Source organism: Ursus arctos, unplaced genomic scaffold, assembly GCF_023065955.2.
Source record: "Ursus arctos isolate Adak ecotype North America unplaced genomic scaffold, UrsArc2.0 scaffold_19, whole genome shotgun sequence".
Lineage (NCBI taxonomy): Eukaryota > Metazoa > Chordata > Mammalia > Carnivora > Ursidae > Ursus > Ursus arctos.
Window position 1 is genome coordinate 6,996,234 of NW_026622863.1, and position 12,806 is coordinate 7,009,039.

Here is a 12,806-nt window from a genome sequence, read left to right on the forward strand (position 1 = left end):
ATGGCAAGCCTGGTATTCTTTCTGGTCTCCTCCAGTACCCTGTCTGACCAAGCTAATTCCTACCCTTCCCTGCTAAAAAGAGAATGGCTTGAAGTATGGCAGTTAAAAAAAAAAAAAAAAAAAGACATCTGCTGTACGTCAGATCTTTGTTTGTATTCTTACCCAGAGTAGTGCTGTGTTTTGGAATGGGAGAGGTTGGCCTGGGGTTCTTGGCCACTTCTTGTGTGTATCTGTTAGGTATCAGGCACTATGGAAGACCCTCTAACAAGTGACACATCTTTGAATCCTCAGTCATGGCGTCTTTCCAAGAACAGATGAGGAAACAGGCTTAGAGTGTTTAAATAACTTGCAAGAAGACACAGCTTTTGCCAGAGTGGAGATTTGGTTCAGGCGTGACCGACTCCAGAGCTGTGATCTGTTGCTCACGTGAGAGGAGCATAGCGCTGGCACACCTGGGGTCTCGGCTCTCCCAGAGAATGCGCAGTGGCCGGCCTTCGTCGCTCTTCTTCCTGCAGTCCGGGGTAAAAAGTCTAGAGACAGATTGTACTAGGAATGTTGGGGTACGTGTCGAAGTGATCCCATGATGTCGTAAGGCACCTTTTTTGGTTTAAATGCCTATATTCTCCATAAATGTAAACGTCTAGGTTCTGTCATTTCTTCTAGAAAGAGTTTCATTCATTCAATAGATAACATATTAAAGAGCTTCTAGCAAATACAGTAGTAAACAGGCAAGGTACGATCTCTACCTTCATGATGCTTGCTTTCGTAGAGAAAATTAACAAGTAAACACATAATTATAAGTTGAGATTGGTGCTATAAGGAGGACAAGCAGGCGGCTTTGAAATTGGGGGTCACTGCTCCAGCGCCATCTGAGACATCGTGTACGGGTGGACTGGGGCTTGCTGACGGCCTACATATAGGGAACAAAGGAAACAGTCATCAGAAGGAACTTGCGGGTTTCTGGTGGGAGCAACAGGACTTTAGTGTGGCAGTGCCATTTACCACAGCGGGAAAGACGGGGTGGTGAACGTGTCGAGTTTGAAATGTCTGAGGCATGTGAAAGGGGACGTGGACACGCAGGCCTGTTGCCCAGAGGAGGGGTCCAAGGTGGAGGCATGAATTACAGAGTTGTGAGAAGATAGAGGACATTTCAAGTCCCAGAAATGTTGAGGTCACCAGAGGAAAAAGTGTACACCGAAAAGAGCCAGGAGCTAGAGGCAGGCCCTGAAGAATGCCAACACTTAGGGTCCTGGAGAGGAAGAGGAGCCCTCATAAAAGAGAAAAGTATAAGGCAGGTCAGAGGGAAACGGTTTTTATGCTGCCATGAGAACAAAGGAGGAAACCCTCCGGAAGGAGGGAATGTCCAGATGTGTTTGCTGCTTGTGTATTCGCTTTCATAGCATGGAGGTCTGACTTTGGAAGAGGGGAATGGTGGGCAGGGGAGATTGGGGAGTGTGTGGAAGAAAGAATGGGAGGTGAGGAAACAGTTAGTGTGCGGGCCCCTCTCTTGAGAAGTTGGCTGTGAATGATTGCAGAGAAACGAGCTGGCTGGAAGGGAGTGGGGGCCGCAGGGAGAATGTTTGCAAGTGGAGGCCTGGGTGCTCCAGTAGAGAGAGTGGGATGTTGCTGGAGGGACAGTGGGAACAAAGTCTTTGGGCAGGTGAGACGGGATAGGACCCGTATTGTGAGGGGAGGAAGTCGTGTGCGACGAGGATACCCTTTGTGGGAATAATGAGGAAAGGGACAAGAATAGTGAGTTATTTACAAGAAGATGATTATAATGATGGAACAAAGCCTTGTTCTTTGCACCAGAAGAGAAGTGAAGTCCGGACAGAGTAGGTGCAGAATGTGAAGGTGGCGGCGTCGATGGTCTTGAGGACAGGTGGACAAGAGGGATGAGAAAACGATCGGGGGATAGGAGCATTCACATTCGGGTTTCAGAGCTGGCGGGATTTCTGCTGGTGATCAGGACCTGGAAGAGAGTGGCCGAGTTAAGGTGAGGAAACTGCTGTTGAGAGAACACAGAAGCCAGGTAGCAGCAGAGCTTCAGCGGTTCGCTGGAGACACCTGGGATGATGGCACGATGCAGTGTGGGGAGGAAGGGGAGGAGTGTTTTGAAAGCAGAAAATCGTGAGAAGGGAATGCAGGTGGGGAGCCAGCCGCCATAGCAGGGGCTTAGGAGAAGGGAAGTTGAGGGAAGCCTGTCACTCAGCAGGTGATAAACCCAGCCTCCTTGAATGGGCTGCGTCCATCTGACCCATGGGGCTGATTATGCGTATGTGTTGAGATGGGTTTTAGGATTGGCTGAGTCGATGATATAAAACGCCCACCCATGTAGGACCTGGTACATGCTGAACAGTGAGCAAATGCTCGTTCCTGCAGCCGCCTTACTCCCTGAAAACTAACATCCCCAATCACCAGAACAACCACAACCAAAAACCCACCCGTTTTTACTGTTGTTGTGGTCCTGATTTTAGACTTGCTTTAATAGTCTTCCACCACCCCTGACCATTCTGCACTCTTGTCAAAGATGAGTCTGCAAAAATATGTTAGTGCCGACCGTGTGACTACCTAGCAAACTGCCAGTGAGGAAGAAAGGTAAGAAGGCGCCTTTTTATCAATAGTTACATGCGTTTAGAATTCCCTAAACAGATTGAAAAGGAGTTCTAGGGACTTAGTTTAGATTTCACATTATGGAGCAGTATCACAAGTCACCTTTTCCAGTACAGTGAGATTTCCTAAAGAGACAAGATCAGTTAAACTCACGGAAAGGAAACGAAAGAGGAAAAAGGAAAAGAAAAAGGAAAAGAAAGCGCTCTGCGCACTGGGAGAGAAGGTGGGAAGGAGCGGGTGTGGGCGCAGGTGTCTGCAGCGGCCTGGGCGTCCGTCGTGCCGCGTGCGCTACCGCAGCACAGGACACTTACAGGGCTTCCTCAGGAGTGCGCGCTGGGGCCACATGCAGCTGCAGAGGAAGTAGGAAAGGTGCAGGAATCAAATGACAGTTGTTTAGTCTTACTTGATCTGGTCAGGAGATTGCCAGTAACGATGGTCAGCTCGGTCGTAATTACTTGCATAGGTTGGTTACGTGAACACCCTTCGGGTGAAATGAGAAGTTGTCATTTGCATCCTAGTGAAAGCAGGAGAGGCCTCCACGCCACTGGGTACATATCCTAACGGCCAGTCTTGCAGTTGACCGAAAATCTCTAGGGGTGTAACAGTCTTTTTTTTTTTTTTTTTTTTTTAAGATTTTATTTATTTGACAGAGACATAGCAAGAGAGGGAACACAAGCAGGGGGAGTGGGAGAGGGAGAAGCAGGCTCCCCGCTGAGCAGGGAGTCTGACACAGAGCTCAATCCCAGGACCCCAGGACCATGACCCGAGCCGAAGGCAGATGCTTAACGACTGAGCCACCCAGGCACCCCTCTAGGGGTAACAGTCTTAAACACATGGATTGTAAATGTAGTGACACAATTAGAAGAACAGGTAAGGATAAATTTAATTTCAGTCTCAGAAAGCCAGTCATCCGCGCCCTAAGTGTCCGTGTTCTGTCCGGCCGGCTAGTCCTGAGATTGATTTTCCAAGTATTCCTGACTCCATTCATATTTTGTATTAAAGCCTTAACCTTAGTTTCCTGCAGTGGTGTGTGAAAAGTCCTTATCCAGAGGTCGCTGCCCTTAAAAAATAATAATATTAAAGGGAAAAAGATGGACATGCAGATTTTTAAAAGCATCTTGAATAGGGGCACTGGGGGGCTCAGTCACTTACGAGCTGACTGCTGATTTCGGCTCAGGTCATGATCTCAGGGTTGTGAGATGGAGCCCTGCAGTGGGTTCCATGCTCAGTGAGGAGTCTACTTGTCCCTCTCCTTTCCTCTCTACGCCTCCCCCACTCACACTTTCTCTCTCTCCAAATAAATAAATATCTTTTTAAAAATAAAAAATAAAAGCATCCTGAATAACATGCATCCAAAGGTGAATTGCAGGAGATTGCATCAGCATGCTTGCCTTTCAAACAGACAAAATCAGGTGCTAGAAATGGGCCGAGTGTAAACACTAGTGAAATGCCCACAAGCATAGAGGTAGTGAATTCCCATCCACTCCATTTAAACCCGCCGTGCCGCACGCGCCCATGTCCTGCGGCACCAGTGCTGCACACTCGGCCTGGCCCGGCGCCCCGGCACGAATGGATGTGGCCAAGAAGAGGCTCTACTGAGAGGGGCTGAAAGCAGCTGGCTCTCTGCAGTGCAGGGCAGGCCAGGGGGGCTGTTTAACACACCCTTTGAGAGAGGACAGTGCCGACCCCAGCACCCCTCCGAGGCAGACAGCATCTGACCTTCCCTTTTCTAAACGCTATGGAAACAAATTTACAACTAGAAAAATCAAATATTCATGAATTCGAGGCTTAGGATCTTAGTACAAAGACTTGAAAGAAGTTGGCAGATGGATGGCTGCCGTGGTGACAGCCTGGCAGGAGCGTGAAAAGCGCTCCGAGGTCTAAAAGAAACCAGTTACAGCGTAAGCGGCACTGTGACGAGCGTGCCCGCGTCGCACGGCCGTCTGCTAGCAGGGGCTGCGCGGGCACTGCGGTACGCGTCTGCCCCTGGAAAGAAGGCCGTGGAGTTACCCTGTCTGCAGTCCTCGGCGCCTGCCGGCCTGTCTCACGATGGCTTCCTGGCCCTTCTCTGCCCAGCAGACCCTACTCTGCTCAGCCTCTTCCGTGAGAACGTGTCCCTACTCCGCAGACAGGGACCCGAGCCTCCTCAGGGCTCCGTAGACAGAAGCCCTTGGTACACACCCCGTTGTCTCCCCGTGCTGGAGTGGAACCGTGCCTTCACCTGATGTTCCGAAGTAGGCTGTCAGTTCCAGGAGGCACTCGCTGTTCCGTCCCTACGAGCTGTAACGGAACCTCGTGTTTCCTGTTTCAGTTATCACTATTCCCAGTTATCAAGGGGATGGACGGTGGGAAATGGCAGTGATTAGTACACAGATGCTCCTTCAGCACGGCTACCATCGAACTGCCAAGAATGAACCAGACTTGAGAAATATCCTTTTTTTTATTTTCTTTAGAGATTTTATTTATTTGACAGAACACAAGCTGGGGGAGGAGCACAGAGGGAGAGGGAAAAGCTGAGCAGGGAGCCCAACACGGGGCTCCATCCCAGGACCCTGGGATCGTGACTGGAGTGAAGGCAGACGCTTCGCCGACTGAGCCACCCGGGCGTCCCTAGAAGACATATTCTATTATTAATTAGGTCTTTCATTAAATATTTTCAACACTCCTTCAATCTGCATATTGACATGATGGATTTACATGATTGATACAATTATTACAGAAGAAATCGCCCATTTCTTTAAGCAAGATTTAGTTACCAGACAAGGAAATTGAAGCGCAAGGATATACGTGTGGGAAATTGAACGACGAAATGGGCTTGGGATGCTTGTGTTCCGCTTGGACATCTAGCAGGGAAAACATTCTCAGCTTCGAGCCGAGGCCTGTCGAGGATTCCACAGACCAGCAGTGCAATTAGAAACTGACAGAAAAGTACGGATACACATGGTCTGAAATTAGTGTGTTGAATCACTTTCTAAGGAGTGCTATGAGACACAGATTGTTCTGGGACAAGGGGTTAAGATGGCTGGCAAGCTGCACACAGGGCAGGAGAGGAGCATGGGGCTTGCCCTTTACCTTCGCAGTTACTTGCGGTCCCCTCATGGCTGAGGGAAGATACATAGAAACCGGATGCGTGACTGTTACAGTTTCAGAGCACGTGCCCTCGAAAGTATGACTCCAGGGGCGCCTGACTGGCTCAGTTGGAGGAGCACTCGACTCTTGATCTTAGGGCTGAGTTCGAGCCCCACGTTGGGTGTAGAGAATACTTAAAATCTTTAAAAAAAAAAAAAAAAACGTATGATGGGGCGCCTCGGTGGCGCATTTGGTTAAGTGTCTGCCTTCGGCTCAGGTCATGATCTGGGGTCCTGGGATCGAGTCCCATGTTGGGCTCTCTGCTCAGCAGGAAGTCTGCTTGTCCCTCCCCTTTGCCCCCTCTGCTCACCGCCCCCCATGCAGGACTACATTCTCTCTCCCAAATCAATAAAATCTTTTAAATATATATGTTTCCAAGTCTAAGAATCTACGAATTAAAGATTCTTCACCTTTTAGAGAACAGCTATTAGCCTTAATCACAGAGATTCTAGGGTTGCTGGTAATCGGGCCCCTCAGTTCTCTTGCCCATATGTTGTTAGATCATAGATTTGCCATTTTCCCATCTTCAGGTTAATATGAGAACACTTAACCATCAAGTCGGAATAAAGTGCTTGTGGGCCTGGGTGTTTCTGGTTTGGCCGTATGTACTTACCTGCACGTTTGAGTGAACAATGCACCAATTACCTCTGCCCAGAGTACCAGGCCCCCCAGCGGATGCAGAGTTGGAAAGCTGGCTTGGTTTCTTGAAGCGACACAGTAATCAACAAGCACCTTACTCCTGATTCTTTGGGGACATTTTTGGTATTATCCTGACAGATGAGTTTTGAGGATTTAGCTGTAAAAAAGGGATGGTTCTCGTTATAGCTAACAGAATTCTGCCAAACGGCTTTTTCGGTTAAATTACATATGATTCAGTGTACTGAGGATAATTCTGGAGGATTAGTTCACTCAGCCCTAGAAAAGAGCCATGTGGTAAAACAGAACCCCCTGGCAAATTCCCACCCAAAGTAGATGTCATTAGGGTATAAAACATCGATTTTATATTAGAAAAAAACCAGCCTCGGGAGCACTTTTATAAATAGCTGTTTCTGTGTTTTCCTTAAATAGTACCGAGCTTCTGCATACTGATCCTTTGTGTCTTTCTCCTCAAGTACGGATGGAACAGGGCAAGTGCCAGGGCGGAGGAGGTGGGAGCTGGTACCCGCTCGGCTCTGTGCGCACCACGGTCGGACTGCCGAGTCCCACTTACCAGATGAAGTTATTTAGAATTACATTTTTTAAATATGAAACAAATTTTCAAAACATGCTAGCGGGTTTATGACCACAAATTCGTGCCCAGTCGCTTTCGTGGACACCACACATGATTTTGGAGTGTTTTAAAGTCAGGATTTTGACCATCTAAGCCCCATGGAAAAGGAGGAAGCATCAGCAACGTAGCCCTTTAACCAGAAACTCAGACTATTGGTTCCGTTGCTCCTTCGTGAGAAAGTTACCTCCGGTGGAAAAATCTCCTATTTGGATTAGTGATGGGTTGACACGTTGTGCTCCGTTCCTCTCAGGGTGATAGCTTCTTCTGTAGGGTGAGGAATGTGGAGGCCCAGAGGGTGCAGTCAGAGGGACCGTGATGGTGTTTGTACCATTACTTTGTATGTGTTTTCCTAACTCGCGTGAACTGGCTCGTCGCCGGGCTGGTGGTGTCGGGAGAGTGGCACGTTCAGTGCACACGGCAGTGAGGGCGCACGGGGGGAGGTCCGGGGTGTCGTGAAGTGGTCGTGGACGGTGTTTCTCCAGCAGGAACAGAGAAAGTAAAGTGGCAGAGAAATAAAATCCAGGGCTTTTAACACATACCTTCACACTTGGCCATTTAAGAAATGTGTGTTTGAAAAAGGGTTTCTGGGGGCGCCTAGGTGGTGCAGTCGTTAAGCGTCTGCCTTCGGCTCAGGGCGTGATCCCAGGGTCCTGGGATCGAGCCCCACATCAGGCTCTTCCACTGGGAGCCTGCTTCTTCCTCTCCCCCTACCCCTGCTGTGTTCCCTCTCTCGCTGGCTGTCTCTCTCTCTGTGTCAAATAAATAAATAAATAAACAAACAAATAAATAATCTTTAAAAAAAAAAAAAGAAAAAGGGTTTCTGCTTTCAGAAACAAATGCAAGATTACCTAAAATGAAGTCAGGTTCTGGAGTATTGAGAAGTATGCAGCCTGATAAAAATATTGAAGTAGATAAAACAATTGGGTTTGTCCCTTGAAAATTAGGGCACGTGTAACTAGACGTGGCTCTTTAATCAAAGTTATCCACATGTATTTTAAGGTAAAAATAAGTGCCGAGCAGGAAGGTTAGTTTTTCTTCTGGCGGAGAGCCATACCTAGTAAGGGGCGACTCCGGCTTACGTGAGGGGTGAGCCCTTTGAGTTGAGGCTTAAGCTGAAGACGTGGGCGCCGGCCGCACGTCGTGAGATTCGCCGGCCAGAAGGTCGTTCGGCTCGCGGGGCCTGAACCGGTCATTTTGTTCTTTCTCTCCAGGTGTCCGAGCGGTTGAGTCAACCAGGAGTGGCAATCGGGTTGGCGTGGACCCCCTTAGGTGGGGAAATCATGTTCGTGGAGGCAAGCCGCATGGACGGCGAGGGTCAGCTGACGCTGACCGGCCAGCTGGGGGACGTCATGAAGGAGTCCGCGCACCTGGCCATCAGCTGGCTCCGCAGCAACGCGAAGACCTACGGGCTGACTAACGGTGAGCGGCGAGGCCGGGCCTGTGGCTCGAGATCCAGGCGGCGCCTCCCGGTTCTGGGACGGGGGTCAGATGGGCTCGCGCGGCGGAGTTACACCTTCAGGAAAGCAGCAGACCTTTGATTTGGGACGCCCGTAGCCATTCTGGTTCCCGCGCTAGGACTCGGTGCCTCGTGCGTGAGCCAGAAACGGATTTTCAAGGGTTTGTTTTCAGTTCTGCTTACAGTAGAATGAAACTGTTCTTCCAGACCCCACTCTAATGGCACCACCCATTAATATTTTGAGGGATTCATTTACCCAAAACATTTTTATCTTTTTGATTCTCTTTTTTTAGGAGAAAAAGAAAACAGGTTTAATTTTTCGACATTAAAATCCTTATTTCCTTTTTTAAGCTTCTGGAAGTTTTGATCTTCTTGACAACACAGACATCCATCTGCACTTCCCAGCTGGTGCTGTCACAAAAGATGGACCATCTGCTGGAGTTACCATAGTAACCTGTCTCGCCTCGCTTTTTAGTGGGCGGCTGGTGCGCTCAGATGTGGCCATGACTGGAGAAATCACACTGAGGGGTCTTGTTCTTCCAGTAAGTCTGACGAAAGTGATTTATATGGTTTTAAATTTTTTTAATTTAAAGTTTAAATCAGTAGTAGTTTCCCTTCTTCGTATATATACCTTAGTTTTAAACACTTTAAAGTTTTATACATGTAACTAATTTATATTTTTCAATATCGATCAAATAAAAGACAAACTGACAATTTTCCCCATGTTTTCCCTTCTACTAAGAAAGAAGGCTTATGAGGGACAGAAAGATCAGTGTGGTCATCAGAAGTGTCAGCCGCAAGGTGAAGAGTGGAGGTTTTGTTCCAGTTAGCAAGCTGTTAGCCAGATAACTTCTGTGTGAAACAGGAGAGCAGCTGATTGTTTTAAACTTCAGGCTGACTTCTCAACTTTTGAAGCCCCTGCGAGACCTCCTATAGATAACTTAGATTGCTGTAGTTGATAGATTTATAGAAAAATAAGTATAAAATGGAAACTGTAATAAAGACCAACCATGTCTAATTGCTAAATTTGTAAAAAGTTCTATATATATACGGGGCTTTGGGGCTCCTCTCCACACCCTAAACTACTTAAAAAACACTGATAAAAAAATGCAGAGAACTTGATGATCATTTAGGGTCTTAAGCGATCATTTAGGGTCTTAAGTCGTTGATTACTAGTCTACCACAGAATTTTGGTGGGTTCGCAGCAACGTGAGAAAAGAAACAAATGTGCTTTATTCTGAGAACACCTTTATTTTGTGAGGTAATTGTGAAAGTACATCATAGAATCACCAGTCAAGATCACTAAGACAACTCTCATTTCCCCAATTTTTGAAATTCAACCATATTCTAAATCCTATAATTATGATACATGTGTAGGTCTGTACTTGAAAGGAATGGCTGATGTCTTTTCTTCACCTTTCCCAGGAATTACTGCATTTCAGCAGACCATAACATTGGTTAATCGTGGTTAATATTATCTGTGCTATGAAAAGGACATGTAAATGCTTTACTGACATGACTGTTCAGCTTCCTAGTTCAAGATGGTAGACTAAGCAAAGAGTGAAAGGAGTAATACAAACACTCAAAAAGGAGTGGGGGGTCAGCAGCTGAGAGTTAGCCGCCTGGAGGATAGCGTCCTGGCTGGTGAAGTCGAATTAGAGGTAGAAACGATCTTCCCAGAAGGAATCTGGGAAAAGTATGGGCTCAGAGCCACAAGGCACAGACCAGGAGAGCAGCAAAGAGATGGGAAACCAAACCAGGGGATTCATAGAAATCTCCATAGAATAAGTGGGTCTTCCCCTTGTCCCCTGGCTCTCAGGGCACATAAGCACCCAGGTAAAGGCTTTCCCACCCCCACAGGGCAGAGCCACAGCAGCTTTGAATAAGCCTCCAGTGTTAAACCTATTCCCTGAGCCAGGAGAGAAGCCGCGGCGTGGAAGAGGAAGGCTCGCTAAAGCCTGCAGTTCGGAGAGGACAGTTCAAGAACAGAGAGTGGGGAGAAAACTTGGATCTAAAACTTAGGTTTTAAAATTAGAGAACTATTCAGAAAAAAATAATAGAAAAAGCAATCAAGCAGATCCGGCATCTAACTACCAGGCATTCTAGCAAACAGAGAAAACGGAATAGAACAAATTGTCAAAGAAACCATGGAACGTTTCCTAGAATTGTGGGTTATCTACAGATGGAAGGGGCCTCCGCCAACTAGGAGAAAGAGCTCATCCCCACGAGAGTTCAGATAACCGAGGAGAAAGCTGTGTCATCAGTCCCCTCAGGGACCCCAGGTGAGCAGCACCTTCAGAAGTGACGGAGAGGGACCCGAGGGACACGCGGCCGCACCACCAGCCGGACGGGGAAGTAAGGGAGGCGTTCTCGTACGTGCAGGGAGTCAGTCTGTCTTAGACTCTTTTTGCAGAAGGCCCTCTGACGGTGTCCCTCAGCAGCACGCGGAGGAGCCCTGGCAGGACGACAGCTGGGCAGGAGGGCCGGGGCGGTGTCACTGCGCGTGGTTGGAGGGCTCTGAGGGGCCGTCTCCAGGGCTGACGTGTTCTGGGGCGTAGGACTGAGAGCTGCCGCATAGCACACCACCCAAAACGAGAGCGATGATGCTCACAGCGTCCGGGCGTCAGGAACTCAGGAGAGGCTTAGCTGAGCTCACCTGCCTCAGGGCCCCATCATCACGGTCAAGACGCCAGCCCGGTCGCCCTCATCTGCAGGTTGACGGGGGCTGCGGATCTGCTTCCAGGGCGGTTCACTCTCCTGACTAGCAAATTGGTCATGGTTGGCAGGATGCCCCCGGTCCTCCCCCCGCCAGGGCTCCTCCAGAGGCTGTTGGGTGACCTCGAATATGGCGCCGGCGACTTCCAGGGCAAGAGATCCAGAGAGACGGACCTGGCAGCAGCGCCTCTCATTTTTTGTGGGTTGACTGTGGAAGTCCTACAGCGTCACTTCCCCCACACTCTGTTTCTTATGAGTCACTAAGCCTGGCCCACATTCAAGGGGAGGGGAATGAGACTCCCCCTTTTGTGAAGGGACCATTGTGGACATATTTCAAAACCACCGTAAGAGCCTCCATCACTTGGGATGTTTTCTTCGTCAAGTGGCACAAAGGTGGCGGCTTTAAGCCTGAACAGAAGGAAGTACTCCTGGCGCACAGCTCAGCTCCGTGGGAGTGATATTTGTGGCTAAAATAATGTCATGAGTTTTCAGAATCGACCTATTGATGATTGTTTTGATTATAAAACGCAATGTAAATATTGACCTGACAGTGTAAGAAGGAATCGCGGACGTAAGAGGGGCTCATATCTATAGAAAGTTTAGAATTTTGCCCCATTAAAAGGATTGAGTAGAACACAAATTGAAACATAAAGAATTCACTGTTTATTAACCTTTGTAGTGGCTTTCCCAGCTCCCGCTATAACAGAACGGAAGAGGATTTCGATGTTTCAAAGTAGCCGTGAAAGGAAGTTGGGTCAGGGATCTTTCACAGTCTGAGGACGACCAGAAATCTGAATAACTTTGTTCTCTCCTTCTAGGTGGGTGGGATCAAAGAGAAAGTGCTGGCAGCGCACCGAGCAGGACTGAAGCGAGTCATTCTTCCTCAGAGGAATGAAAAAGACCTCGAAGAAATCCCGGGCAATGTACGACAGGATTTAAGTTTTGTCACAGCAAGCTGCCTGGATGAAGTTCTTAATGCAGCTTTTGATGGTGGCTTTACCGTCAACACCAGACCTGGTCTCTTAAATAGCAAATTGTAGGCGCAGGTCCCAGCTTGTCAGAATTTCAGGTTATGAGGTGCCGGAAGGTACTGGAGAGGTTCTTGTTCCTTCGGTAGCGGCGAGCGGGGTGTCCCGTTTGTGAACACGATCACAGCAGTAACAGATCTCACCCGAGTGGTGGCTGGTGTTGGGTTACAGAAATGGTAATTCAATAAACTGATTGAGAAAAACTGAATTGCTGTCTTCAGTGGAAGCATTCCTGTCCCCGGAGGGGGGGAGAGCGTCCGTGCCCAGACCAGAAGCCTCAGCATTACCTGGGAAGGGGTCAGAAATGTAAATTCTCAAGACCCACCAGCAGGCCTTCTGACTCAGACTGGGGGTGGGGGGGGGGCCCGGAAATTGCTTTAGTCCGCCGTCCAGCTGACCGCTGCGTGCTCAGCATCCGGAACCGCTGGTGTAGACCGTTACCGTAGTCACCTGGAGACATTGCTGATCCTGAGAGCGGTAACGTAGCAGGGCCACGGGGCAAAGATGGAGATAGCACCACCCATTAGTCTTTGTGGAAAATAAAGTGTTCGAGTGAAATGAAGCCTGGGATGAGGTCTGCACACCCCAGGACGGG

The 12,806-nt window shown here is 48.6% G+C and overlaps 1 protein-coding gene across 2 annotated transcripts in view; it reads left to right on the forward strand.

Moving 5' to 3' along the window:
* Positions 1-12,419, forward strand: part of LONP2 (lon peptidase 2, peroxisomal) — a 99,774-nt gene extending 87,355 nt beyond the window's left edge. For both annotated transcript variants that reach the window (XM_026494709.4, XM_044382367.3), the window contains 3 exons: positions 8,224-8,431; positions 8,820-9,010; positions 12,002-12,419. In XM_026494709.4, the coding sequence (XP_026350494.1) occupies positions 8,224-8,431; positions 8,820-9,010; positions 12,002-12,223 (621 nt within the window). In that variant the 3' untranslated portion in view covers positions 12,224-12,419. The remainder of the gene's footprint in view (positions 1-8,223; positions 8,432-8,819; positions 9,011-12,001) is intronic.
* The last annotated feature ends 387 nt before the right edge of the window (positions 12,420-12,806 follow it).